General features: G+C 43.0%; 1 protein-coding gene across 1 annotated transcript in view; it reads right to left on the reverse strand.

Moving 5' to 3' along the window:
* The window catches only part of LOC135548778 (actin-binding LIM protein 3-like), a 148,103-nt gene that overhangs the window by 38,776 nt on the left and 84,808 nt on the right, over window positions 1–24,519 (reverse strand). The window contains exons 5-9 of the mRNA XM_064978685.1: window positions 23,583–23,709; window positions 23,137–23,230; window positions 19,891–19,978; window positions 15,219–15,277; window positions 14,831–14,902 (exon numbers count right to left, since the gene is read on the reverse strand). Of these exons, the coding sequence (XP_064834757.1) occupies window positions 14,831–14,902; window positions 15,219–15,277; window positions 19,891–19,978; window positions 23,137–23,230; window positions 23,583–23,709 (440 nt within the window). The remainder of the gene's footprint in view (window positions 1–14,830; window positions 14,903–15,218; window positions 15,278–19,890; window positions 19,979–23,136; window positions 23,231–23,582; window positions 23,710–24,519) is intronic.

Below are 24,519 nucleotides of genomic sequence, written 5' to 3' on the forward strand. Positions count from 1 at the left end.
ATTCTCACGTAAAATACAGAGGTGGCCACTACTCCAATCGGTCCTAGTGAAAAAAAAAAAGAATTGCCCTTGGATATATTATCGAATAGATATTAGAAAAACACCTTGAGGATGGATTCTAAACAACGAGTGTTTATGTCGATATTATCGAGCTATGGAATATTTGCGTTGTGGTGACCGTCCCCGGGCGATTTCTCAGGCAAACGTGAAGAACAGACGAAGCTATTTCGCCTACAAAAATAATATTTTGGGAAAAAATGAACTTTGGCTGTCTACCTGGGAGTCTCGTGAGTGAAAACATGTGAAGTTCATCAAAGGTAAATTATTTAATTTGATTGCTTGTCTGATTTCCGTGTCAAGGTTGCCTGCTGCTAGCAAGGCATGCTAGGCTATGATAAACTTACACAAATGCTTGTCTAGCCTTCGCTGTAAAGCATATTTTGAAAATCTGAGAAGACAGGGTGATTAACAAAAGGCTAAGCTATGTTCCAATATATTTCACTTGTGATTTTCATGAATAGGAATATTTTCTAGGAAGATTTATGTTTGTTGCGTTATGCTAATTAGTGTCAGATCATGACAACGGACCCGTTCACGGGATGGGGTGTCACTACAGGTTAACAAACTATAGTTTTAGCAAGTCGTTTAGGACATCTACTTTGTGCATGACACAAGTCATTTTTCCAACAATTGTTTACAGACAGATTATTTCACTATTTGTTCACTGTATCACAATTCCAGTTACATACACTAAGTTGACTGTGCCTTTAAACAGCTTGGAAAATTCCAGAAAATTATGTCATGGCTTTAGAAGCTTTTCATAGGCGAATTTACATCATTTGAGTCAATTGGAGGTTTACCTGTGGATTTATGTAACGATTGTCGTTGGGAGAAGGAGAAGAGGACCAAAGTGCAGCGTGGTACATATTCATAATGATTTTAATAAAGATGAATACTCAAACAAAAACAACAAACCGACAAACGAACAGATCTGCAAGGTGCAACAAAAACACTAAACAGAAAATACAGAATACAAAACATAGGATGTAGCGCACCGGGCTAAGAACGAGTACTGGAGACACCGTGCGCTTGACCACATAACACAGGGCCTGACCAGTACGATGCTCGCCACGGTAAGCACGGGGAGTTGGCTCAGGTCTCCAACCTGACTCTGCCACACTCCCCGTGTGCCCCCTCCCATTTTTGGGGGGAGGGGGCTGCCTCTTGCGCTTCCTTGCCAGCCGTGTTTGTGTCGCCAACTCCATTCTCCGGTACCCCTCCTCGCACTGATCTAGAAAATCCCAGACGGGCTCCGGCACTCTCCCTGGGTCGACCGACCACCTCTCAGGACGTGACAATTTATTTCAAGGCCTACCTTCAAACTCAGTGCCTCTTTGCTTGACATCATGGGAAAATCAAAAGAAATCAGCCAAGACCTCAGAAAAAATTGGAGACCTCCACAAGTCTGGTTCATCCTTGGGAGCAATTTCCAAATGCCTTAAGGTACCACGTTCATCTGTACAAACACTAACAATAGTACGCAGGTATAAACACCATGGGACCACGCAGCCATCATACTGCTCAAGATGGAGACATGTTCTGTCTCCTAGAGATGAACATACCTTGGTGCGAAAAGTACAAATCAATCACAGAACAACAGCAAAGGACCTTGTGAAGATGCTGGAGGAAACAGGTACAAAATTATCTATATCCACAGTAAAATGAGACCTATATCGACATAATCTGAAAGGCCGTTCAGCAAGGAAGAAGCCACTGCTCCAAAACCGCCATAAAAAAGCCAGACTACGGTTTGCAACTGCACATGGGGACAAATATTGTACTTTTTGGAGAAATGTCCTTTGGTCTGATTAAACAAAAATAGAACTGTTTGGCCATATTGACCATTGTTATTTTTGGAGGAAAAAGGGGGGGCTTGTTAGCCGAAGAACACCATTCCAAACGTGAAGCACGGGGGTGGCAGCATCATGTTGTGTTTGGTGTTTGGTGCTTGCTGCAGGAGGGACTGGTGCACTTCACAAAATAGATGACATCCTGAGGTAGGAAATTTATCTGGATATATTGAAGCAACATCTCAAGACATCAGTCAGGAAGTTAAAGCTTGGTCGCAAATGGGTCTTCCAAATGGACAATGACCCCAAGCAGACTTCCAAAGTGGCAAAATGGCTTAAGGACAACAAAGTCAAGGTATAACAATGGCCATCACGAAGCCCTGACCTCAATCCTATAGAAAAAGTGTGTGCGAGCAAGGAGGCCTACAAACCTGACTCAGTTACACCAGCTCTGTCATGAGGAATGGACCAAAATTCACCCAACTTATTGTGGGAAGCTTGTGGAAGGCTAAGGTGTATGTAAACCTCCGACTTCAACTGTACATATCTTATAACTATCAAGTTAACTATCTAAGATGTGACAAATAAATTCTCTCCAGATGGGTTTTGCTACTTGCTAATGTTGACTAAGAGGCTAGCGTTAACTTGCAAAATCAATCTTCTTGGTAACAGCAGCAGAGAGAATCCCCTCTTGTATTAAGATCGCTGATGCCAAACATTTGTTTTGTGAGTGCTGCAGACTTTGTTTTGAGACACTAGCATAACTTCATGAGCTGGGTTGTCTGTCTTAGTAGTAAATGTTTGCTACATGAGCGTTTACATGGCATCCGATATGAGAACTCCTTAGTACTTGTTAGCATTCTGGTAAGTGATGTTTTTGGGGCTTTTTTAAAGTAAAAAAAATATATAGCACCCCTTGTGTGCACTACCAGTAATACCGTATATCCCAGGATCGCACAGGCATGGTATGAAGGTATGCAAACCTGGATACCGCCCAACCCTACTGGCCAATGATCATAAATGGTGATTCTGATCCAATCATAAATTCATAAATTGTGCCCTTTACATGATCTAGTAGGCTGATGTTAACTAGCTGACTCATCGTTGCCCATGAATGGAAGTTAGGCAAGGGAGCAAGCATTTTAGTCAGATTTTCGAGGACAACAAAAACTAAAAGTATGTACTGTATGACAGATTCATAGACTGTTTCGGCAACATGAAAGAGAGGAAGATGGCATTGGCGTTTCTCTACAAGTAGGGTGAGTCCACAGTTTTTTTTCTACTTGAATGCACACACGCACGCACGCACGCACACGCACACACACACACACACACACACACACACACACACACACACACACACACACACACACACACACACACACACACACACACACACACACACACACACACACACACACACACACACACACACACAAATCTGTACTATGGACAGTCCCATCATGTTTAGCTTATTTTGATTGGACTAAATTGTTTTTGGTATCTTTTAGCTGTCACTGTATTAGACTAAGCAGAGTTTATTTGATGATGTTGAAATGTTAAAGTTAAGAAAAGATAAAGGAGATCTATACAACATTGAAGTTCATTGTACATTGTTCCCACAAAGATTTTAAAGAGATAAATAGATACAAATTTTAAGAACCTTATGGACTTGTCAAAAAGCTGCCATGTACAGTAACCGTCATTGCTTTCCTGGTGGTTCACACTGCTAAATTGGTTGACTTGAAAATGAAGTGCCCATTAACTGTGGGTTTGAGCCCCCTTCTATCAAGCATTATTGTTCAGGAAAACACTGTTCACCACTGGTCCACACATACGTGACGAAGTGGATTATTATAATAATGCATATAACATGTGGTACATGTTAGTGTAGGCCTACAAGTCTAAGTAATATACCCTATAGTAGTGACGGTTATTTATGCAGTGCCAGTAGCCTATTTATTTATTTATTTTATTTTACCTTTATTTAACTAGGCAAGTCAGTTAAGAACAAATTCGTATTTTCAATGATGGCCAAGGAACAGTGGGTTAACTGCCTGTTCAGGGGCAGAACGACAGATTTGTACCTTGTCAGCTCAGGGGTTTGAACTTGCAACAATCCTAGTCCAATGCTCAAACCACTAGGCTACCCCGCCCCCCCCCCCCCTATGTGTCAGTCTGCAAGAGAACCTTCTCATAAATGTATTCGTAATCTTCATTTACAGAGTTTAAGCTGCACTTATCTTCTCTTCACAACACATTAACACAATAAATGTAATTGTACTCTTCAAATAAGAAAATATATACACTACATAACCAAAAGTATGTGGACACCTGCATGTCGAACATCTCATTCCAAAATGAGTGGCAATAGTATGGTATTTGTTCCTCCTCTGCTGCTATTTCAGCCTAAACTTTTCTGGGAAGGCTTTCCACTAGAAGTTGGAACAAGCTGCGGGGACTTGCTTCCGTTCAGCCACAAGAGCATTAGTGAGGTCAGGCACTGATGTTGTGGCAATTAGGTCAGTGTGCAGGCCAGTCAAGTTCTTCCACGCCGATCTCGACAAAGCATTTCTGTATGGACCTCACTTTGTGCACGAGGTCATTGTCATGCTGAAACAGGAAAGGACCTTCCCAAACTGTTGCCACAAAGTTGGAAGCACAGAATCATCTAGAACGTCATTGTATGCTGTCGTGCTAAGATTCTCCTTCACTGGAACTAAGGGGCCTAGCCCGAACCATGAAAAACAGCCCTAGACTATTATTCCTCTTTCACCAAACTTTACAATTGGCTCCGCCAAACCCAGATTCGTTCATCGGACTGCCAGATGGTGAAGCGTGATTCATCACTAAAGAGAACGCGTTTCCACTGCTCCAGAATCCAGTGGCAGCGAGCTTTACACCATTCCAGCCGACGCTTGGCATTGCGCATGATGATCTTAGGCTTGTGTGTGGCTGGTCGGCCATGGAAACCCATTTCATAAAGCTCCTGACGAACAGTTTTTGTCCTGACATTGCTTCCAGAGGTAGTTTGTAATTTGGTAGTGAGTGTTGCAACCGAGGACAGACAATTTTTGTGCACTGCGCGCTTCAGCACTTGGCGGTTCCGCTCTGTGAGCTTGTGCGGCCTTCCTCGCTGCGTTTTCACCTCACAATAACAGCACTTACAGTTGACCAGGGCAGCTCCAGCAGGGCAGAAGTTTGACTAACTTACTTGTTGAAAAGATGGCATCCTATGACGGTGCCACGATGAAAGTCACTAAGCTCTTCAGTAGGACCATTTTACTGACAGTGTTTGTCTATAGAGATTGCATTGCTGTGTGCTCGATTTTATACATCTGTCAGTACCAATTTGAAGGGGTGTCCACATGCTTTTGTAAGGTATCTCAGCTAGGATTCAAACTTGCCGCAAACATCAAAAATCACCAGGAACCAGGATCACAACACTGAGCTATTCATCCAATTGAAAATGTGTGTTTTAGTAACAGCAGAATGTGCTGTTTGACTGCTGTTAAGGACGCTCTCGTGGAAAAGTGTTCTATGACGTCCAACTACATTAACGATTTTAATAGGTTGATACGGAATTTGAATTGGATCTAATCACAGCCGCCTGGTGAGGATAGCATAGGGCCAAAGATGACAAAGTGGCAAAGTTTTCCCTACATGCTTATGACAAATCCGGCTAATCTTTTGAACAAGGTGTAAGAAAACCAGATAACATTAGTAAAATAAAGGTTAAATGAAAAAAAGAAATGAGGTAGCTAGATACGGTTAGCATGCTAGCTAGCTACATTAACAGATGTCAGTGCCCCCATAACATGTTATTATTTCAACACTTCACATGGAGATCACCACAACGTTCCCATCCTCAATTCTGGAACTTGTATTAGCAGCCTGAGTCATTCTTCGTAGGTAGAACCTAACGGACAATTTATGCTATAGGACAGGAATTACGTTGAAATAGGGGCAGCATTGCCCTCTGGTGGGGGCCTTTAAACTTCTTCTAATGTTCGCAAGAATGGCTCCTGAGACATTTATGGTGTGTTTACATATATTTCATAGGCTATATATACAGAAAATGTGTATAAAATCTGCATAAACTGTATTTTGAATTATATGATACATTTTGGTGAGAAAATAATTATATTGCACAGATTTCTGATACATCACATGCCTTACTTTTATTTAAAATCAGGACATGCCTTTTAAGTAAAATCAGGAAATCCACCACCTATGCCTCTACTGCCATTTATTCAAATGGTGAATGTGCATAAAGATGGCAGAATTCAGATATGATGCCATTGTTTTAGCACTATCCACTGGGTTTTTAAACTATGCCAATAAATCAGCACAATCTATTTATACTTTTTTTTTTAAATTGCTGGTATCTTGAAGCTAAAATTGGGGCCATGTATACTCTGCTAATGACCATACAAAAAAAGACTACCAGAGCAATATACAATATGGCAAACTTAGCAAAAAGTGCATGAGGGCTGCCATATTTATTCACCTCCGCTAATTAGACTGGTTGGGATTTCTCCCTGACAACAATGGCTGCCATTTCCATACCATTCTGGAACTTTGAGGGTTTATGACATAGTCCCTCTATCAATTGAATAGGTTGTTATCAATAAAATGTCACAATAATAACAATTTTATTAAAATGCATTTTTTTTGGCAGAAATGCCTTCTGGAACATATGCACTTTCTTGTGCCTTAATAACAAACTTGCATGCCATCTGTAAATACAAATAAAATGGTTAAATTACAAGCTGGCTTGCTAGCTAACATTACGTGAATGATCTGTGTAGTAATATTATTTGCATCTCAGAAATCCGTTTGCATTGCTAGTTATAGCCTAATGTTAGCAAGCTAGTTAACATTGAAACTAGTTGGTTAGCTTTAGCTACTTGCAGATTCATACTACAGCATTTCATGCATGGTGGCTAGCTATGGAAATCTGTTTGTATTGCTAGTAGCATGGGTTGGGATTATGGTTCATTGTTCAGCTAGCTAACTAGCTAGATAGCTACATGTCTAAACAAAAACTCCACTTCACCAGATGATTACATGATCCATCCAGTTAGCCAGGTGTGTCTGGGGGTGATTACGGCCATCTATTGTATTTCATGAACATGTGTACATGTCTAGATAATAGTGACCCATCCACTTAGCTAAATGTGGCTGGGGGTGGTTATAGCATTTCTTTTACATAACCCATCAATTTAGACAAGTGTGTCTGGATAAGCATCATCTAAAAATTATAAAATATTTATAAAATATTTTTATCTGGACACTATCTTTGATATTGCTACCATGCAAATATATCAATTAACCATTTAGCTGTATTGTTTACACTTTCTGTATCCTGTGCATGTGTCAAAATATACTTTTATTTTATAAATATATATATACGCTGATTTGGTGAGTGAGTTTATTAGCAAGTGCATCGGTGATGTTGTACCCACAGCGTCTATTAAAACATCCCCCAACCAGAAACCGTGGATTGATGGCAGCATTCACACAAAACTGAAAGCACGAAGCACTGCTTTAGATCAGGGTAAGGTGACTGGAAACATGACCGAATATAAACAGCTATTCCCTCCGCAAGGCAATCAAAGAAGCTAAGCGTCAGTATAGAGACAAAGTAGATTTACAATTCAACGGCTCAGACACGAGGGGTATGTGGCAGGGTCTACAGTCAATCACGGATTACAAAAGGAAAACCAACCCCGTCGGGGACCACGATGTCTTGCTCCTAGACAAACGAAACAACTTCTTTGTTCGCTTTGAGGACAACACAGTGCCACTGACAGAGACCGCTACCAAACCTGTGGGTTCTCCTTCACTGCAGCCAACGTGAGTAAAACATTTAAATGTGTTAACCCTCGCAAGGCTGCCGGCCCAGACGGCATCCCCAGCCACATCCTAAGAGCATGCGCAGACTAGCTGGCTGGTGTGTTCACGGACATATTCAATCAATTTTTATCCCAGTCTGCGGTTCCCACATGCTTCAAGAGGGCCAGCATTGTTCCTGTTCCCATGAAAGCTAAGGTAACTGAGCTAAATAAATATCACCCTGTAGCACTCACTTCCATCATCATGAAGTGCTTTGATAGACTAGTCAAGGACCATATCACCTCCACCCTACCTGACACCCTAGACCCACTCCAAATTGCTTACCGCCCCAATAGGTCCACAGACAACACAATCACACTGCACACTGCCCTAACCCATTTATGTAAGAATGCTGTTCATCGACTATAGCTCAGCATTTAACACCATAGTACCCTCCAAATTCGTCATTAAACTCGAGACCCTGGGTCTCGACCCTGCCCTGTGCAACTGGGTCCTGGACTTCCTGATGGGCCGCCCCCAGGTGGTGAGGGTAGGTAACAACATCTCCACCCTGCTGATCCTCAACACTGGGGCCCCACAAGGGTGCATTCTCAGCCCTCTCCTGTACTCCCTGTTCACCCATGACTGCGTGGCCATGCACGCCTCCAACTCAATCATCAAGTTTGCAGACCACTACAGTGGTAGGCTTGATTACCAACAACGACGAGGCGGCCTACAAGGAGGAGATGAGGGTCCTCGGAGTGTGGTGTCAGGAAAATAACCTCACACTCAATGTCAACAAAACAAAGGAGATGATTGTGGACTTCAGGAAACAGCAGAGGGAGCAGCCCCCTATCCACATCAATGGGACAGTAGTGGAGAAGGTGGAAAGTTCCTCGGCGTACACATCGCAGACAAACTGAAATGGTCTACCCACACAGACAGTGTGGTTAAGAAGGCGCAGCAGTGCCTCTTCAACCTCAGGAGGCTGAAGAACTTATCACCAAAAACAGATGCACAATCGAGAGCATCCTGTGGGGCTGCATCACCGCCTGGTACAGGAACTGCTCCGCCCACAACCGTAAGGCTCTCCAGAGGGTAGTGAAGTCTGCACAACGCATCACCGGGGGCAAACTACCTGCCCTCCAGGACACCTACACCACCGATGTCACAGGAAGGCCATAAAGATCATCAAGGACAACAACCACCCGAGCCACTGCCTGTTCACCCTGTTACCATACAGAAGGCGAGGTCAGTACAGGTGCATCAAAGCTGGGACCGAGAGACTGAAAAACAGCTTCTATCTCAAGGCCAGCAGACTGTTAAACAGCCATCACTAACATTGAGAGGCTGCTGCCAACATACTGACTCTTCTCTCGCCACTTTAAACAATGCCACTTTATATAATGTTTACATACCCTACATTATTAATCTCAAATGTATATACTGTACTCTATACCATATACTGCATCTATGCCGTTCAGCAATCACTCATTCATATATTTTTTATGTACATATTCGTATTCATTCCTTTACACTTGTGTGTATAAGGTAGTTGTTGTGAAATTGTTAGGTTAGATTACTTGTTAGATATTACTGCATGGTCGGAACTAGAAGCACAAGCATTTCGCTACACTGACATTAACATCTGCTAACCACGTGTATGTGACAAATAAAATTTGATTTGATATAGTGTGTGTTTACCAGAGACGGTAATGTGAAGAACAGCATGACCTGCACCAAAGTCAGATTAGGATATACTGTAGCTCAAGGATCAGATAAAGTGTATTTTTACCTGGAGTTTTTCCTTATTGTAGGCTACTACTTTCACCACTTTTAGTTTTTAAATATTTGGTTGTTTACACTCCCTTAATCACTCTGTTTAACACGTGGCCTCACGTGACTCCTTAAAGAGATGGATGGGGTTAACACTGAATCGCTGTAGTCAAAAAAAGAGCACTCAAGTAGCTGTACCAAAACATTCAAGGGCCATTTTCTCAAAGTGGGGTTACAAGTTTATCAACTTTTAAAGCATAATTACTTTCCTATTGTTCCTCAACTGCAGTGTATGATATACCATTTTGTAGCTCTGAGTCTCTACTTTTATCCAATGTAAAAAATAAAAAAATAAAAATTTTGCACCATAAGATGAATCGGGGTGGTCGGTCACAATTGTGCACATTTAGCTCAATCATCAATTATACATCAAGTAACTGCATGTTTTTCATGATCAGTAAAGATTAATTGATCATGTCATTTCAGATACATGAGTGTAGCCTCACAATATCGCTCAATTTACCACCATTAATTGGATAGTTGAGTGGTTTAGGTTAATTTCCCATCCTACTGTATGCGGGCACTGCCTGTCAAGCAGCCTGTCGGTGCACATTTGCTGACGTATTCTTGTTGACTGTGCAAGCTAACGGTTGAAACATTGTACAGTTGGCAAACATATAGTGGTAAGTAGACCTAATATAGATATATACACAGTACCAGTCAAACGTTTGGACACACCTACTCATTCAAGGGTTTTTCTTTATTTTTTTTACTATTTTCTACATTGTAGAATAATAGTGAAGACATCAAAACTATGAAATAACACATATGGAACCAAAAATGTGTTAAATAAATCAAAATATAAACTAGTGACCCTTTGCCATGATGACAGCTTTGCACACACTCTTGACATTCTCTCAACCAGTTTCATAATGTAACCTGGAATGCATTTAAATTAACAGGTGTGCCTTGTTAAAAGTTAATTTGTGGAATTTATTTTCTTTTTAATGCGTTTGAGCCAATCAGTTGTGCTGTGACAAGGTAGGGGTGGTACTCCAAACATTAGATAGCCTTATTTGGTAAAATACCAAGTACATATTATGGCAAAGAGCTCAAATAAACAAAGAGAAATGACAGTCCATCATTACTTTAAGACATGAAGGTCAGTCAATAAGTGAAATTTCAAGAACTTTAAGTTTCTTCAAGTGCAATTGCAAAAACCACCAAGCGCTATGATGAAACTGGCTCTCATGAGGACTGCCACAGGAAAAGAAGACCCAGAGTTACCTCTGCTGCAGAGGATAAGTTCATTAGAGTTACCGGCCTCAGAAAATGCAGCCCAAATAACAGACACATCTCAACATCAACTATTCAGAGGAGACTGCGTGAATCAGGCCTTCGTGGTAGAATTGCTACAAATAAAGAGCTACTAAAGGACACCAACAAGAAGAAGAGTCTTGCTTGGGCCAAGAAACACGCGCAACGGACATTAGACTGGTGGAAATCTGTCCTATGGTCTGATGAATCCAAATTTCAGATTTTTGGTTCCAACCGCTGTGTCATTGTGCGATGCGGAGAAGCTGGACGGATGATCTCTGCATGTGTGGTTCCCACCTTGAAGTATGGAGGAGGAGGTGTGATGGTGTGGGGATGCTTTGCTGCTGACACTAGAAATGATTTATTTAGAATTCAAGGCACACTTAACAAACATGGCTACCACAGCATTCTGCAGCTATACGCCATCCCAGCTGGTTTGGGCTTAGTGGAACTATCATTAGTTTTTCAACAGGACAATGACCCAACACACCTCCAGGCTGTGTAAGGGCTATTCTACCAAGAAGGAGAGTGATGGAGTGCTGCATTAGATGACCTGGCCTCCACAATCCTCCACACCTCAAACAAATTGAGATGGTTTGGGATGAGTCGGACCGCAGAGTGAAGGAAAAGCAGCCAACAGGTGCTCAGCATATGTGGATACTCCTTCAAGACTGTTGGAAAAGCATTCCAGGTGAAGCTCGTTGACAGATTGCCAAGAGTGTGCAAAGCTGCCATCAAGGCAAAGAGTGGCTACTTTGAAGAATTTAAAATATATTTTGATTTGTTAAACACTTTTTGGTTACTACATGATTCCATTTGTGTTATTTCAAAGTTTTGGTGTCTTCACTATTATTCCACAATGTAGAAAAGAGTAAAAATAAAGAAAAACCCTTGTATGAGTAGGTGTGTCCAAACGTTTGACTTGTACTGTATATAAACTCAGCAAAAAAATAAACGTCCTCACTGTCAACTGTGTTTATTTTCAGAAAACTTAACATGTGTAAATATCTGTATGAACATAGCAAGATTCAACAACTGAAGACATAAACTGAACAAGTTCCACAGACATGGGGACTAACAGAAATGGAATAATGTGTCCCTGAACAAAAGGTGGGGGTCAAAATCAAAAGTAACAGTCAGTATCTAGTGTGGCCACTAGCTGCATTAAGTTCTGCAAATTTGACAGTTCTTGCTGTGAGATGTTACCCCACTCTTCCACCAAGGCACCTGCAAGTTCCCAGACATTTCTGGCCCTAGCCCTCACCCTCCGATCCAACAGGTCCCAGGCGTGCTCAATGGGATTGAGATCCGGCCTCTTCGCTGGCCATGGCAGAACACCGACATTCCTGTCTTGCAGGAAATCACGCACAGAACAAGCTGTATGGCTGGTGGCATTGTCAGGCTGGAGGGTCATGTCAGGATGAGCATACAGGAAGGGTACCACATGAGGAAGGAGGATATCTTCCCTGTAACGCACAGCGTTGAGATTGCCTGCAATGACAACAAGCTCAGTCCGATGATGCTATGACACACCGCCCCAGACCATGACGGACCCTCCACCTCTAAATCGATCTCGTTCCAGAGTACAGGCCTCGTTGTAATGCTCATTCCTTTGACGATAAATGCGAATCCGACCATCACCCCTGGTGAGACAAAACCGCGACTCGTCAGCAAAGAGCACTTTTTGCCTGTCCTGTCTGGTCCAGCGACGGTGGGTTTTGGCCCATAGGCGACGTTGTTGCCGGTGATGTCTGGTGAGCACCTGCCTTACAACAGGCCTACAAGCCTTCAGTCCAGCCTCTCTCAGCCTACTGCGGACAGTCTGAGCACTGATAGAGGGATTTTGCGTTCCTGGTGTAACTCGGGCAGTTGTTGTTGCCATCCTGTACCTGTCCCGCAGATGTGATGCTTGGATGTACCGATCCTGTGCAGGTGTTGTTACACTTGGTATGCCACTGCGAAGACGATCAGCTGTCTGTCCTGTCTCTCTGTAGTCTTAGGCTTCTCACAGTACGGGCATTGCATTTTATTGCCCTGGCCACATCTGTAGTCCTCATGCCTCCTTGCAGCATGCCTAAGGCACATTTATGCAGATGAGCAGGGACCCTGGGCATCTTTCTTTTGGTGTTTTTCAGAGTCAGTAGAAAGGCTTCTTTAGTGTCCTAAGCTTTCATAACTGTGACCTTAAATTGCCTACCATCTGTAAGCTGTTAGTGTCTTAAAGTCCGTTCCACAGGTGCATGTTCATTCACTGTTTATGGTTCATTGAACAAGCATGGGAAACAGTGTTTAATCCCGTTACAATGAAGATCTGTGAAGTTATTTGGATTTTTACAAATTATCTTTGAAAGACAGGGTCCTGAAAAATGGACGTTTCTTTTTTTGCTGAGTTTATTTTATGAGCTAATTAAAGCCCCCCTGGCCAAACCCTCCCCGAACCGACGACGGGCCAATTGTGTGCAGCACGGTCACGGACGGTTGTGACACAGCCTTGCTATAGTGACGCCGCAAACACTGCGATGCAGTGCCTTAGATAACTGTGCCAATCGGGAGGCCCCCTAATATAATTTTGTATCCAATTAGGCCTAACTAGTGAAGTTAGCAAACATCACCGTTTTTTACATTGTTATAAAGAGTGTTTAACCCCAATTTTTGCTTACAGACATGATAGGTTGCATTGATTGATGGACCACGTCAAATTGTCTAGCTGGCTATGAAAGGATCAATTTGACTAGTTAGCAAGCTAACTTTTTGTGGATATATGAGATGGCTATATCCAAATATAGTTTCATTTGCTTGCCATTGTCACGTTCGTTGAATGGAAGAGACCCAAGGCGCAGCGTGATATGAATACATGTTACTTTAATGACGAGGAAGAAACACATAAACAAACGAGACGATAATTATAGTGCTGACACAGGCAACTAACACATAGACAATAACCCACGAAATACCCAAAGAAGATGGCTGCCTAAATATGGTTCCCAATCAGAGACAACGATAAACAGCTGCCTCCAATTGAGAACCAATCTAGGCAACCATAGACATACATAAACACCTAGATAGTATACACCCCCATAAACATGCAAAACCCCTAGACAATACAAAAACACATACATCACCCATGTCACACCCTGACCTAACCAAAACAATAAAGAAAACAAAGAATACTAAGGTCAGGGCGTGGCAGCCATCTATAGTGGTGATGACAGTAGTGCGACTGACAACTTTACCAGGACAAGGACTTACCGAATTCAAGCTCTTTCCAAAAGCTTAATCTCTGATGAAGCAAGCTAAATGGCACGTTGTTTGCTTAGCTAGCTAGCTAGCTACATGTCAAATGGATAGGCTACCCTCACGTATCTGAAATTACATGATCAACTGAAAAGTATACAGTTACTTACTGTATAACTATGGTGATAGAGCTAAATGTGGAATCATGTGGAAATGTGTAGTACCTCTTCAAGAGGTGATGATATTAAAACCAAATAGTTCTAACATTTATTTAACAATCCCCTTGAAAACGGCACGTGGTTGTCAATGGTTTTGTGCAGAGCCGGGGTTCTCCTTGCTCCCCAGCAGCCAAATCGAACGCTTGGCACCGTATTGTGACGTTTTATTGATAATTTAAAGGACCTCTTTAGGCTCAACACACACTCAACTCAACGACAGCAGATGTCTCGAAACAAGATCTTTACCATGGTTGCTTTCCTCTACAGTGGAATAAAGAGTATACCGAATGTCAGCTTCACAGTGCAACAGTCAACAATGGAGAAAGTATGTGAACCTACTTTAAACATACATCAATAATACATTGGATATAACAAACACTGTTGTCTCAAACAGACATACAAACACCTGAAGCAAACCACATACATTGCATAAACACACAACCGCACATGGTGGACTGTCGACCCATGTGAATGACTGATGGCTCTGAGTGACAGGTCCTGCAAAAGGGGCTACGCCTCCAAGACAGGCTGGCAGCCAACAGAAGGTGTACATGTAAACAAGTAACCATGGCGATGCCTTGGCGACAGACTACTCACACAGATGACGCGGCTCGGGGAACCGATGCTGGAGCCAGGGGGGGAAATGGAGGCCTCAGAGGTACGTCTTAACTGTGGGAACAAACACACACGCACACACGCGCACCATGTGTGTCAGAGTAAGCCTGCAGAGGCCAGACTACCTCTGAGGGAGACAAACAACAACACCCCTGCATTTACCTCAGATCCTCTCCCTACCGCGAGGCTGCGTGATTATACCCCCAGCCTGACACGTCATCTTAGTCCAAGAATAGGAACGCGAGGGATTCAGTTCGGACTAAACTGCAGGAGTTTCTAGGCGGATATAGTAGTGTAATAGTGGTGTTTTATAGTTGAGGTCAAAGTGTTACTAACAGGAAGGGAGACAGAGACACAGGGTTCTACTCACCCTGAGTTTCTTCTCCAGCCGTGCTGCTTGTTTACACATGGGATGCCACACCTCGGAACCTGTAGCGGGAACACATCCACAATCAAACATATGGCTAAAAAAAAAAACACTTCACATTCATTCCACCACACAACGGCTATTGCAATTACAATACTGTAAAACCACCAGGGTGCTTTTCATTATTGATGACTGGAGTAGAAGGCCACAGTTCTTCTGCGGCTCACAGCTCAGAAATGTTTTTACAGTGTCTCGTGTTCGCAAACTTTTTAACACACACCGATCAAACGCATGTGTCAGTAGATCAGCACTTCTCAACAACAGCCATACATCAAAGGTGACCTAGAGTACATATCTGAGAGAGGCTTGGAGGCTGAAGTCGTAACTCTCCCTCTCTCTTTTCCCTCTCTCTTTTCCCTCTCTCTCTCTCTCTCTCACGCGCGCTTTTTCACACACACACACACACACACACACACACACACACACACACACACACACACACACACACACACACACACACACACACACACACACACACACACACACACACACACACACACACACACACACACACACACACACACACACACACAGCGGGATAGACTAAAATGTTATCTCATTCTAGTTCTTCCTGGGAGGGATGGAAACACTAAACCACTAATGTCATGCTCCTCCTCAGTGCTCCTCAGTGCATATTAACAAATAATGATAATGAGAGAGTACCAGGTACTTCCTCTCATACATCCGGTTTCCCCAGGCTCTAGGGCGATACACCACCGTTACTGTACGCGGGACTGAGTGGCTGCCTGCCTGGATATCACGTTCCACATCAGAAGCATTGCGGGAAGCCGGTACAGAATGCAGCATTTGGCCTCCAGTCAATTCAATTAGGATGCCATGCTTACAATCTACAGTTAATATCAGTCCTATAAATCGAGCACAGCCATAGATAGGCCTACAGCACGATCTGTGGGAATCAATAGTCCACCCACCATGCATTTGACGCTCAACAGCACCTAGGCCTATCTCCCTCAATCGATAGTTAGACCCCTACAAAAAAGTCTCCTCCCCAGGTTTCCTAACACAACCTCGGTAACCCTAATTGTGAATGAAGGGTTACAGGAAATATATCTAATTCGCATCAACTTAAATGCATTAACCTTTTACAAAAACGCATTAAACTTAAAAAAAAAAAAAAAAAAAAAAAAAAAAAAAATGAAGAATGCTTTTCAACCCACTCTGAAAATAGGTAGAAATACTGTAGCTACACTATCTAAATAGCTAAACCTGAGAGGTAGCAGCCTTAAGGCAGAGACAAATCAGAACAAAGGCTCCATAGAATGTTTTTTTTCTTCCTCACAAATTCGAAATGACAAAGTATCAATGGCAGCCGATGCTGAATTATTTGACACAATTTACATAAATACACTGTGCACAAGAAAATCATCGACACAATAAAACTACAACTTAAAATTTAGGAAAACCGTCAGTGCTGAGGGTAAGACAGGAGTGGTAGTCCATAGCTTAGTGGTTGAGCAGCATAGTCACGAATGGCATCGTGCTGCTTTGGTCGCGCTTGGTTCTGCACCTGATGGGTTTCAACATTGTTGATGACCGGGTAACACGATGAGAGATGGAGCTGTGTTCGGGGACAGCACTTGGTGGTAGGGGGCACTCACTTCCGTCATCATGAAGTGCTTTGAGAGACTAGTCAAGGACCATATCACCTCCACCCTACCTGACACCCTAGACCCACTCCAATTTGCTTACCGCCCAAATAGGTCCACAGACGATGCAATCTCAACCACACTGCACACTGCCCTAACCCATCTGGACAAGAGGAATACCTATGTGAGAATGCTGTTCATTGACTACAGCTCGGCATTTAACACCATAGTACCCTCCAAGCTCGTCATCAAGCTCGAGACCCTGGGTCTCGACCCCACCCTGTGCAACTGGGTAATGGACTTCCTGACGGGCCGCCCCCAGGTGGTGAGGGTAGGCAACAACATCTCCACCCTGCTGATCCTCAACACTGGGGCCCCACAAGGGTGCGTTCTGAGCCCTCTCCTGTACTCCCTGTTCACCCATGGCTGCGTGGCCACGCACGCCTCCAACTCAATCATCAAGTTTGCGGATGACAAAACAGTGGTAGGCTTGATTACCAACAACGACGAGGCGGCCTACAAGGAGGAGGTGAGGGCCCTCGGAGTGTGGTGTCAGGAAAATAACCTCACACTCAACGTCAACAAAACTAAGGAGATGATTGTGGACTTCAGGAAATAGCAGAGGGAACACCCCCCTGTCCACATCGATGGAACAGTAGTGGAGATGGTAGTAAGTTTTAAGTTCCTCGGCATACACATCACAGACATACTGAATTGGTCCACCCACACAGACAGCATCGTGAAGAAGGTGCAACAGCGCCTCTTCAACCTCAAGAGGCTGAAGAAATTCGGCTTGTCACCAAAAGCACTCACAAACTTCTACAGATGCACAATCGAGAGCATCCTGGCAGGCTGTATCACCGTCTGGTACGGCAACTGCTCCGCCCACAACCGTAAGGCTCTCCAGAGGGTAGTGAGGTCTCCAGGACACCTACACCACCCGATGTTCCTGGAAGGCCATAAAGATCATCAAGGACAACAACCACCCGAGCCACTGCCTGTTCACCCCGCTATCATCCAGAAGGCGAGGTCAGTACAGGTGCATCAAAGCTGGGACCGAGAGACTGTAAAACAGCTTCTATCTCAAGGCCATCAGACTGTTAAACAGCAACCACTAACATTGAGTGGCTGCTGCCAACACACTGACTCACTCCAGCCACTTTAATAATGGGAATTGATGGGAAATGATGTAAAATATATCACTAGCCACTTTAAACAATGCTACCTAATATAATGTTTACATACCCTACATTATTCATCTCATATGTATACGTATATACTATACTCTATATCATCTACTGCATCTTTATGTAATACATGTATCACTAGCCACTTTAACTATGCCACTTTGTTTACATACTCATCTCATATGTATATACTGTACTCGATACCATCTACTGTATCTTGCCTATGCTGCTTTGTACCATCACTCATTCATATATCTTTATGTACATATTCTTTAATCTAACTAACAATTCCAAAACTACTGTCTTATACACAAGTGTGTATAAGACAGTAGTTTTGGAATTGTTAGTTAGATTACTTGTTGGTTATTACTGCATTGTCGGAACTAGAAGCACAAGCATTTCGCTACACTCGCATTAACATCTGCTAACCATGTGTATGTGACAAATAAAATTTGAGTTGATTGAGGAGGGTCTCTGCAAACTCTACGTTCAGGTTTTCCCGATATGTTTGCAGGGAGGGCAGATTGGGGCAGCTGTAGCCGTTGTATTTTATGCCCAGTATGATAGCTATGCCCCCTCCCCCTCCCCCCAATCTGTAAATTGGAGAATTTTGTTGGATAATTTTTTCTAACACCTGAAAGGCTTCTTTCTACCTCCAGCAGGTTAAAGGAAAACATATTGTGCGTTTTGCATCATATGATGCTAAATGTATCATACCGGCTGTATTTCTGTATTTTGAAAGTTATATACTGTATCTTGAAAAACTTTTTGCTGACATTCAAATCATTTTGGGAGTATATACAATGGACTAATGAAACAAATACCAAAATATCGTTTTTGGGTGGAATTTTCCTTTAATGTTGTTGAGGAACTTTCAGTGTTGCACAGCTGGGCCGCTTGCTGCGGTGTTGACATATGTAGTGAATATCAGGGGCAGAAGCAATAGGGGAGGCCGGCCACATGGCAGCTCTGTAGGATCAATCTCTACCTTTAACAATTTGCCACTTCTCAGGCCAGCCATGCAGTCAGAGTGTGTTGGATTGATTCACTGGCCTTTGTTATGTGGCTGGTAATTGAGTAGCTCCCTGAGCCCCGATCACTCAGTCCTCCTTGATGCCCCCCTCTTAAATGAACCATCCAGGGGAAACATAACCTTGGGGGCTGCATGCTCTTGTGTTACAATATGCTAATGTTGTGTGTTAGCGGTCTAGCATGTTAATAATGTGGAGTAGCATGGGTTAGCATTGTCTGATTGTCTGTGCACTACTTTTGACCAGTGGTACCCTATATAGAGAATAGGGTGACCTCTGGGACGAAGACTGCATATAATGATGGAGCTAACGGGCGATGAGAAGCCAGGCAGACCACTTTAACATTCTTCACAGTGAGCTATAGTAGCTGAACAGAGTGGACTGTATTGAGTGGCCATCAGAGGCTCTATAGAAGAGTCAGTTAAGGCCAGTCTATTCAATTATGTACAGTATCGCTGTGATCAATAATGGTGGGAGACTGTTTATGAAACTGTCATAATTCAAAGTAATGGCAGGCCAAGGCCCTGCCGAATAACAGTCTGAACTGAGGAGTTTGTCCTATTCATCCTATACTGAGTTTTGGAAGTGCATGATGTCTGGAAATCCATTTTAGAGAATGGATGTTACTTTGTGTTATTTTAGGGAAAGCTTATTATCACCCAAGAGCAAATTACCACTGAATTGCACAAGTGAATAGGGCTCACCATCAAAGTGCATTAAAGTTAATGATACAGCACATCAAAGTAAATCATGATGTTATTATCGTCAACAGGAAAAGAGCTTTACTTACCTGTAAGGTACATCTCCTCTCCTTCTGTAAACATCATCTGACAGCGGGCACAACGGGCACAGGTGGGGTGGTAGTGCTTTCCTCCTGCCTGAGAGACAGAGAGAGATAGAGAGGGGGAGAGAGGCAGAAAGAGAGGGATATAGAAAGAGGGGCAGAGCGAGAGAGAGAGAGGAGGGAGAGAGGCAGAAAGAGAGGGATATATAAAGAGGGGCAGAGCGAGAGAGAGAGAGAGAGAGAGAGAAAGAAGAAAAGAGCAACCAGTGAATAACAAACACCATTGTAAATTCAACCCATATTCATGTTTATTTATTTTCCCTTTTGTACTTTAACTATCTGCACATCATTATAACACTGTACATACTGTAGCCATACTATGACATTTGAAATGTGTCTATTCCTTTGAAACTTGTGAGTGTAGTTTACTGTACATTCTTTAATGATTATTTCACTTTTGTTTATTATATTTTTCCCATGCCAATAAAGCCCTTTGAATTGAATTGAGAGAGAGTGAGAGAGGGAGGGATGAAGAGAGAGATCAAGAGAGAGAAAGAGTGAAGGAAATAGAGAGGGAAAGAGTGAAGGAAAGAGAGAGGGAAAGAGAGTGAGAGAAAAAGGCATCATTGGGAGTGGATTTCAGAAGATATAAGACGGTTCCAGCCCAGGTCATTTAAGGCGCGGAGGTGAGAAGATGGAAAAAGAGAAAAGGCGTGTAAGTGATGGATGCTACTCAGACACAGCTCCAGTAATTGGACATTCCAATTCCACTCTCTTCCAAAGCAATTTCATAATCACTCAGTGATTAAGTCCGTTTCAATTAGCCACTGTGTGTCCAAGGTGTGTTAGCCACTGTGTGTCCAAGGTGTGCCTTTCACAATGTTTTATACACACACGCCAGTAGATTCAATTAGCCACTGTGTGTCCAAGGTGTGCCTTTCACAATGTTTTATACACACACGCCAGTAGATTCAATTAGCCACTGTGTGTCCAAGGTGTGCCTTTCACAATGTTTTATACACACACGCCAGTAGATTCAATTAGCCACTGTGTGTCCAAGGTGTGCCTTTCACAATGTTTTATACACACACGCCAGTAGATTCAATTAGCCACTGTGTGTCCAAGGTGTGCCTTTCACAATGTTTTATACACACACGCCAGTAGATTCAATTAGCCACTGTGTGTCCAAGGTGTGCCTTTCACAATGTTTTATACACACACGCCAGTAGATTCAATTAGCCACTGTGTGTCCAAGGTGTGCCTTTCACAATGTTTTATACACACACGCCAGTAGATTCAATTAGCCACTGTGTGTCCAAGGTGTGCCTTTCACAATGGTTTATACACACACGCCAGTAGATTCAATTAGCCACTGTGTGTCCAAGGTGTGCCTTTCACAATGTTTTATACACACACGCCAGTAGATTCAATTAGCCACTGTGTGTCCAAGGTGTGCCTTTCACAATGTTTTATACACACACGCCAGTAGATTCAATTAGCCACTGTGTGTCCAAGGTGTGCCTTTCACAATGTTTTATACACACACGCCAGTAGATTCAATTAGCCACTGTGTGTCCAAGGTGTGCCTTTCACAATGTTTTATACACACACGCCAGTAGATTCAATTAGCCACTGTGTGTCCAAGGTGTGCCTTTCACAATGTTTTATACACACACGCCAGTAGATTCAATTAGCCACTGTGTGTCCAAGGTGTGCCTTTCACAATGTTTTATACACACACGCCAGTAGATTCAATTAGCCACTGTGTGTCCAAGGTGTGCCTTTCACAATGGTTTATACACACACGCCAGTAGATTCAATTAGCCACTGTGTGTCCAAGGTGTGCCTTTCACAATGTTTTATACACACACGCCAGTAGATTCAATTAGCCACTGTGTGTCCAAGGTGTGCCTTTCACAATGTTTTATACACACACGCCAGTAGATTCAATTAGCCACTGTGTGTCCAAGGTGTGCCTTTCACAATGTTTTATACACACACGCCAGTAGATTCAATTAGCCACTGTGTGTCCAAGGTGTGCCTTTCACAATGTTTTATACACACACGCCAGTAGATTCAATTAGCCACTGTGTGTCCAAGGTGTGCCTTTCACAATGTTTTATACACACACGCCAGTAGATTCAATTAGCCACTGTGTGTCCAAGGTGTGCCTTTCACAATGTTTTATACACACACGCCAGTAGATTCAATTAGCCACTGTGTGTCCAAGGTGTGCCTTTCACAATGTTTTATACACACACGCCAGTAGATTCAAAGTTCACAGACTACTCATAGAAAATGACAGTCACATCTGACCGGTGCAGAGAGGAGAAGATTCCAGTAATTTACAAAAATGTTCCTCTAAAATGAAATGTAATTTTAGTAGAGCAGATATCTGTTAAGAGTATATTGCATATTCTACAGTCGCCTACAGAAAAACACAAAACGAGCAGCACCAATACACCCATTACGCTTCTCTTTAGGGAGTGAAATGATTCTGGATGGATTCTAGCAGTGAGACAAAGAACCTCAATCATCATATACAAATGCAGTATAGCGCTACAAGTTTAAAGCAGTTAGTTCTAACACCACAAAGAGATGGAAAGCAAGCCAGTTGAGTCATCTTGGATCATTTGTGTGTGTGTGTGTGTGTTAAGGTGCAGGGGTTGTCAGAGGCCCTCATGTTTAGCCATGATGACAGAGCATTAAAAGTCTCTCTATTTTTAGAGCCGTGACGGCACACAGTCTGAATACATTTGCTCTCGTCTGCACTCAGCGCATTCAAGGAGCCTGGATTGACTTCAACTCAAAAGCACTAATCACATGCATGGACATTATGACTTGCAATGTAGCGATACCTTTGATGGTGTCATAGTGTTTTGTTCATTTGTATTCTTTAGTATGATCTCTAAGAAATACCAGAGTACTTGACTTATTTAATGTGGTTCATATCAAGAGGACAAAACAAGAGGTTGATTTTCACTTCCCCTCCATGTCTGTCAACGTTTGTTTCTTTAAAATTAGATCCGATGCCAAGATTTCAAAACTGCTGTCTCGTCTGTGAGGTATTGAATAGGCACGATACACACTTAATGAAAAGATTGACGCTGATATCTCATTCATAAATCAACACTTTGTGGTGAAGTTTGTCATTGGTTTATAATTAGTGAGCGGTAGGAAGCAGTGTGAGATGAGGTCTCAGATGGTCGGTCAGGCAGACAGGCAGGCAGACAGACAGACAGACAGACTCACCTCAAGCACTCTGCCACTGATGTATCTGATACAGGTTGCACACTGGATGCCAAACTGAGCATGGTAGTCAGTCTCACAGTACGGAATACCATCCCTGAGAAAACACACACACACACACACACACACACACACACACACACACACACACACGCACACGCACACGCACACACACACACACACACACACACACACAGATAAACACACACGTAGTACAGTCAGTAGCTAGTCTTTTTTTCAATTAGTCAAAAGACACAATGATAACAGTCCATTATAACAGATGGACACAGTCCATGGATGGCATGTCGCGGCTATGTGTGCAGTAAATGTGCAGTGCAGTATATATGTATGTAGGAAGATTCGTCTGAGGAAGATACTGTTTACTATTGCTATACTATATACTACTAGTACTTTACTGGTATTGTGATGTAAACACAGAGTGCACCTACTTGCTGATGTACTCCCCGGTCAGCACAGTGTCACAGGTCTGACACTTGAAGCAGCTGACATGCCACTGCTTCTCTAGGGCCAGGAGGGACTGGCCATGTTTGATCTCCTCCTTACAACCCGCACAGTCTGAGAGAGAGAAAGAAAGAGAGAAGAGAGAGAGAGAGAGACGCCTTTTTAAATATTTCATACACCGCTGAATTCACATTAAAATAAGCCTCCAATATGCGAGTGTGCTGGGGTGGGGATGTGAGATGGGGGGAGGGAGTGAGGGAGAGGGAGAGAGAGAGAGAGAGAGAGGGAGAGAGAGAGACAGAGAGAGATTGAGATGAACAGAGAATCAAAGTGGAAGAGCGGCAAGATGGGGCAAAAACAACATTGAACCAAACATGTATTCTCTCCGGTAAGGAATCACAAATGTGCATCAGATTGGATGTGATGTACTATCCAGTACAGATACAGTCTAGAGCATCAAGTAGCTCTGCTGGAGGCTGTGGGTGTAGTGAGTGGAGGATAGGAGTGGGCAGAGAGGAGCAGAGCAGAGCAGAGCAGAGGGAGTTATGGCAGACGGGGGATTCATGGCCGTGACGGGGGAAGGTTGCATTTATTGTCATTAATCTTGCCCTGGAGGCAAAACTGCATTTTAACCTAACCCTAACCTTAACCACATAGCTAACCTTAATGCCTAACCCTAAATAAATTGCTGTTCTAATCCATTTTTACGATATAGCCAATTTTGACTTTGCAGTTGGCCCATCTAGCAGAAATCGCTCAGTTCTGCCTCCAGGGCAAGATACATGACAGTAAACGTTGGAAAAGGGTCGGGCTCCCATTTGTGATCATTTAAGCTCGACGTCTCGTCTGTCCCCCACTCCTGCTCTCCTCCCAGAGAGAGAGATGGAGAGTCCTACTCCAAACTCACCTACACTGAATGCATCA

The sequence above is a fragment of the Oncorhynchus masou genome, chromosome 11 (assembly GCF_036934945.1).
Source record: "Oncorhynchus masou masou isolate Uvic2021 chromosome 11, UVic_Omas_1.1, whole genome shotgun sequence".
Taxonomy (NCBI): domain Eukaryota; kingdom Metazoa; phylum Chordata; class Actinopteri; order Salmoniformes; family Salmonidae; genus Oncorhynchus; species Oncorhynchus masou.